Here is a 5,764-nt window from a genome sequence, read left to right on the forward strand (position 1 = left end):
AAAAGACTTAGAAAATAAGATGTCTGAATTGCGATGTATTCAAGTGTTTTACAAATTATATAAGGTTCTTTATTACTATAACATTATGGTAATAGTTATTAACACAAATTTAACTTATATAACAAATAGATTTTCATGTATTGTTATAAAATAGATACATATTTACATGTTTTTACTTTTAATCGGTTTTGTTCGGTTTATTCGGTTTAATCGGTTATATACCAAACCATATCCAAATCCTACGGTTTTTATAAAATTATATCCTTTCGGTTTATATGGTATATACCAAAACCAAACCATATTGTCTATTTCGGTTCGGTTCGGTACGGTTCGGTTTTACCATATTGAACAGCTCTAAACAAAATATATTGCGTGAAATGTAAAGTTGGATTAGCTCCTACCAACTAGGTATATTATATATAATAAGTTTTCTTTATTACTACCATATACAACTTGATGAAAGTTATATCAGTTTAACCAGCTAGATATATAATAATAATTTCATTTTTGTTATCTAGATCTACTATTCTATATAGATAGGACAAGTTTTAGGAGGATGAACTCCTATCGACTCTTTGTGATTTATGTTTTTAAATTTATATTCGCATTTTTAATTAAAAAAATCAACATAAACATTCAAATTACACATAAACAAAGATAAAAGGTTGTAAATAAATAAATAAGTAAGTGGGCGGTTTTTGTGAAGAGAAATAACGAACGGCGGGATATGACGATTAGGGTTTTGGCGATTGGTGAGGGCAGGGGTTCGGAGTCGGGAGATCGTGATGCAACCATGATGGATGTGGGAGAGAGAGCGAGACCACCAGGGGATGCGGCGGCCTCGTATGCATCCAAAGTGGTGGGTACGAATGGAGGAGGTATGCCGGTTCCAGAGAGTTTGATTGATGATGCGTTTGTATCTGAGAGGCTACGAGTGGAGTTTCCGAATGGAGAGGATGGAGAACCATCGATTACGATTGAGTCGGAAGTTTTAGAAGCGATGAATGGGATGTGGAAGCAGCGTATGATTGTTAGGGTTTTGGGCAGGAACGTCCCGATCTCTGCCTTGAGCAAGAAGCTAAGAGAGTTATGGAACCCTAAAGGAGGAATGTATGTAATGGACCTACCCATACAATTTTTTATGGTTCGTTTCGAGAAGAAGGATGAATATTTGGCGGCACTGACAGGGGGTCCATGGAGGGATTTTGGCAGTTATCTCATGGTGAGAGCCTGGTCGCCGGAGTTCGATCCGTTAAGAGATGACATCGTTACGACGCCGGTTTGGATCAGGTTGACAAATATTCCAGTGAACTTTTACCATCAATCGACCCTCATGGGTATTGCCAAGGGTTTGGGTAAACCAGTTCGTGTTGACCTGACCACATTGAAGTTTGAAAGAGCAAGGTTTGCGAGAGTTTGTGTAGAAGTTAATCTTGCAAAGCCGTTGAAAGGGACAGTCCTAATTAACGGAGAGAGATACTTTGTAGCTTACGAAGGGTTAGCTGAGATCTGTTTAAAGTGCGAAATTTATGGACACTTGGTTCATGGATGCCCAAGAACAATTGTGGAAAGATTGGCTGAAGTAGCTATACAGACGGAGGCACAGTCAGCTACGCGATCACCCACTAGACAAGAACCAATAGTGCAGGAGAATGGTTTTACTCCGGTGAGGAGCTCAAGAAGAGGGACACAGATACTGCCTCGATTGGTGAACGGCAGGACCGCGGAAGCCGGCGGGGAGACAGACAGGAATGTCCAAGAGATCCCGCGGACCGGGGGAATCGCAAACATTGCGATATCCAACAAATTTGGTAGTTTAGAGCTGGATACAGATCGAAGTTAATCAAGAGAAGAGATTGTGTCTGGCGAGGAGAACAAGGAGAATCAGATTATGAACATCAAAAGAAATGAGAACAAGGAAATTTCGCAAGCGAAAGAGACTCTAATCTTTGGAGGGAAGGTGAATATAAGAAAGGATTCGAAAATGGTGAACAAGGAGAAATGGGCTGGGAAGAAAGTAGTAGAAGGAGAGGAAGGCCCAAAAATTTAAACAATAAACCCGCTAGAGGTTTGGTGATTGGGCCCACTAAAGGGGAAGTCAGTCTATCGGAGTCGGGGAAACGACTGCGAGTGGAAAGTTTGGAGGCAGGGAGAGCTGGGGGTGCCTTCAGGGAGAGTGTGGCGGAACCCAAAGTTACGGTAAAGCCATTGCAATTAAGAGATGAAGAGTTAGAGAATCCGATGGATAGTACCATTAGTGAGATGGAACAAAGGGAGACGGAGGCGCAGATGGAAGCGCAGGGGGGCGGAAGGATTTTGGACCTCGCATGACAGGGTTCCCCAGTAATCCAATTAGACCTTATCGTAATAAAGATGATGAATTGCATTTTCTGGAATTTCCGGGGGGCAAATAAACCCAATTTTTGACGTTCTATTTGGTACATTTTGAAGAAGTTCGATACTGATTTTCTTGCGTTATTTGAGACCCATGCGGGAGGGGATAAAGCGATGAAAATCTGTCAGAGTCTAGGCTTTGATAACTCTTTTCGGGTGGACGCCGTTGGTCAGAGTGGTGGTATTTGGTTGTTGTGGAGGAATCATGCTGGAGCTCTAACGATCTTGGAATCGTCAGAACAGTTTATTCATGCACGTGTTGAGATTGGGAGTGAGGTAATTCACCTCATAGCTGTCTATGCTGCGCCTACAGTGAGTCGTAGGAGTGGGTTATGGGGAGACTTGAAGCGGGTAATTGAGAATATTGATGAACCAGTATTGGTAGGTGGAGATTTTAATACTATAATGCGGTTGGATGAGAGGTCAGGGGGCAATGGTAGACTTTCACCGGACTCTCTAGCTTTTGGAGAATGGATAAATGAGCTAGCTTTGGTGGATATGGGTTTTAGAGGTAACACTTTCACATGGAAAAGAGGGAAAGATACCCGGAGCTTTGTGGCTAAACGTTTGGACAGAGTCTTGTGTAGTGCTCAGACACGAGTAAGATGGCAGGAGGCAGTAGTTTCTCATCTTCCCTTTCTAGCATCAGACCATACACCAGTCTATGTGCAACTAGAGCCTGAACAGAGAGGTAACCCCAAGAGGAGACTTTTTCGATTTGAGGCGGCATGGCTCAAACATGAAGGTTTTAAGGAGTTACTTGCGGCATCTTGGAATGGGGAGATGCGTACGCCTGAGGCGCTTGTGGCGTTGAAAGCAAAGCTAAAAAAATGGAATAAGGAGATATTTGGGGATGTAAAGCAACAGAAAGAAAAACTAATCAGTGACATCAGGGGAATTCAGGAGGAGCTGGAGAGGAACCCAACTGATGATTTGTTGTTAAGGGAAGCTGGCTTACAGAAGGTGTTTGATGTGGTTCTAGAACAAGAGGAGATGGTCTGGTACCAAAAATCACGTGAGAAGTGGATAGTGTTTGGTAATAGGAATACGAATTACTATCATACGAATACAATTGTTCGGAGGAAAAGGAACATAATTGAAATGCTGAAGGATGATGTGGGGCGCTGGGTAGATCAGTCGGAGGAGTTAGAAAAGCTGGCCATAGCTTATTATAAACGCCTGTACTCAACGGAAGATATCAATTTGGATACAGAAAAACTTTCTCAAGAAGGCTTCACTGAACTTACGAGGGGTGAGCAGGAGATACTCAATAAACTGTTCTCTGCAGTGGATGTTGAGATTTCGATGCGATCCATGGGGAAGTTTAAAGCTCCAGGACCAGATGGGTTTCAACCGGTCTTTTACCAAGATTCATGGGAAGTAGTGGGGGACTCGGTAACTCGGTGTGGGCTTGAGTTCTTTGAATCAGGTGTTCTTACTACGGGTATGAATGATGCAATGCTGGTCTTAATACCGAAGGTCCTCAAGCCAGAAAGAATCATGCAATTCCGACCAATCAGTTTATGTAATGTCTTGTTCAAGATAATAACTAAAGCGATGGTGTTGAGATTGAAGAAACTTATGCCCAAGCTTATTGGTCCAACGCAAGCCAGCTTCATCCCAGGCCGGCTTAGAACAGACAATATTGTTGTGGTCCAGGAAGCGGTTCACTCAATGAGGAAAAAGAAAGGACGCAGAGGTTGGATGCTGCTCAAGTTGGATCTCGAGAAAGCATATGACCGAATCAGGTGGGATTTCCTAGAGGATACTCTTTACGCAGCAAAACTACCCGGGATATGGATTCAATAGATCATGCAGTGCGTGACAAACCCGTGAATGAGTCTATTATGGAATGGAGAGAGGACATAAGCTTTTACACCTCAACGTAGACTTCGGCAGGGCGATCCTTTGTCACCATACTTTTTTGTGTTTTGCATGGAGCGCTTGTGCCATCAAATTGATCTTTCTGTGGCCAAGAAGGAGTGGAAACCAATCAGTCTATCTAGGAGTGGACCAGCTTTATCCCATGTTTGTTTTGCGGATGATCTGATCTTGTTTGCTGAGGCCTCAATCTCGCAAATTCGGGTGATTAGGAAGGTGCTAGAGAGATTTTGTGGAGCTTCTGGGCAGAAAGTAAGTCTTGAGAAATCTTTGATTTTCTTCTATGCAAATGTTTATCGGGACTTAGCGAAATCCATAAGTACTGAGAGTGGAATCAGAGGAACAAAAGAGTTGGGAAAGTACTTGGGCATGCCGGTGTTGCAAAAAAATAATTAATAAAGAGACGTTTGGGGAAGTAATTGAGAGATTGTCGTCTAAACTTGCGGGATTGAAAAGGAGATTCTTGAGCTTGGCAGGGAGGATCACGCTTACAAAGTATGTTCTCGCATCGATTCCAGTACATACGATGAGTACCATCGCTCTGCCGATATCTACTTTGGATCAACTTGATAAAATTGCTCGGTCGTTTATTTGGGGGAGCAGTGAGGGAAACAGGAAACAACATCTGGTCTCTTGGAGAAAAATCTGTAAACCGAAGAGTGAAGGTGGGCTGGGGATAAGGTTAGCTAAAGAAATGAATATTTCTCTACTAGCAAAGCTAGGCTGGAGGTTGCTGAAAACACAGGATGGCCTATGGGTTAAGATTATGCGAAAAAAAAATTCGAGTTGGCGAGTTGGATGATTTATCTTGGTTAAGCGTTAAAGGAACTTGGTCACCAACATGGAGAAGTTTGGTATTGGGGCTGCGTGAGGTTGTTGTCCCGGGCTTGGCTTGGGTTCTTGGTGATGGTCGTCGCGTACGTTTTTGGAAGGATAATTGGTTGTTGAATGAGCCACTATCTGAGTTGAGTACAGTGGATATTTCGGAAGAGATGGTGGAGGTACGAGCTCGGGATCTTTGGCAAACTGGCACTGGTTGGCAAACGCATATAATAGAACCGTATATGTCAATGCCAAATCGTCTAAGGTTGGCTTCAGTGGTGATTGATGATGTTACGGGTGCAAGGGATAGAATGTCGTGGGGAGGGAGCAAGGATGGTTTATTTTCTGTGAACTCAGCTTATGCTTTCTTAACCAGGGATGCGGAGCCGAGACCTAATATGGAAGCCTTATATCAGTGGGTTTGGCGTGTCACTACTCCAGAACGTGTATGAGTCTTCGTATGGCTGGTAATTCATCAGGTGATCATGACAAACATGGAACGGAAACGCAGACATTTGAGTGAGAATAGTATATGTCAATTGTGTAAGGGGGGAGAAGAAACCATTCTTCATGTTCTTCGAGACTGTCCGGCAGCTGCGGGGTTATGGGCGCTATTTGTTTCCCTAAGCAGACCTCAACGGTTCTTTGACCAACCTCTCCTAGAATG

General features: G+C 43.1%; 1 protein-coding gene across 1 annotated transcript in view; it reads left to right on the forward strand.

Annotated features, from left to right (window-relative positions):
* The first annotated feature begins 793 nt into the window (after positions 1-793).
* Positions 794-5,764, forward strand: part of LOC106314355 — a 6,381-nt gene continuing 1,410 nt past the window's right edge. Inside the window, exons 1-6 of the mRNA XM_013752235.1 lie at positions 794-1,811; positions 1,919-2,199; positions 2,452-2,769; positions 2,878-3,597; positions 4,688-4,956; positions 5,093-5,543. Of these exons, the coding sequence (XP_013607689.1) occupies positions 794-1,811; positions 1,919-2,199; positions 2,452-2,769; positions 2,878-3,597; positions 4,688-4,956; positions 5,093-5,543 (3,057 nt within the window). The remainder of the gene's footprint in view (positions 1,812-1,918; positions 2,200-2,451; positions 2,770-2,877; positions 3,598-4,687; positions 4,957-5,092; positions 5,544-5,764) is intronic.

This window comes from Brassica oleracea, chromosome C9, assembly GCF_000695525.1.
Source record: "Brassica oleracea var. oleracea cultivar TO1000 chromosome C9, BOL, whole genome shotgun sequence".
NCBI lineage: Eukaryota > Viridiplantae > Streptophyta > Magnoliopsida > Brassicales > Brassicaceae > Brassica > Brassica oleracea.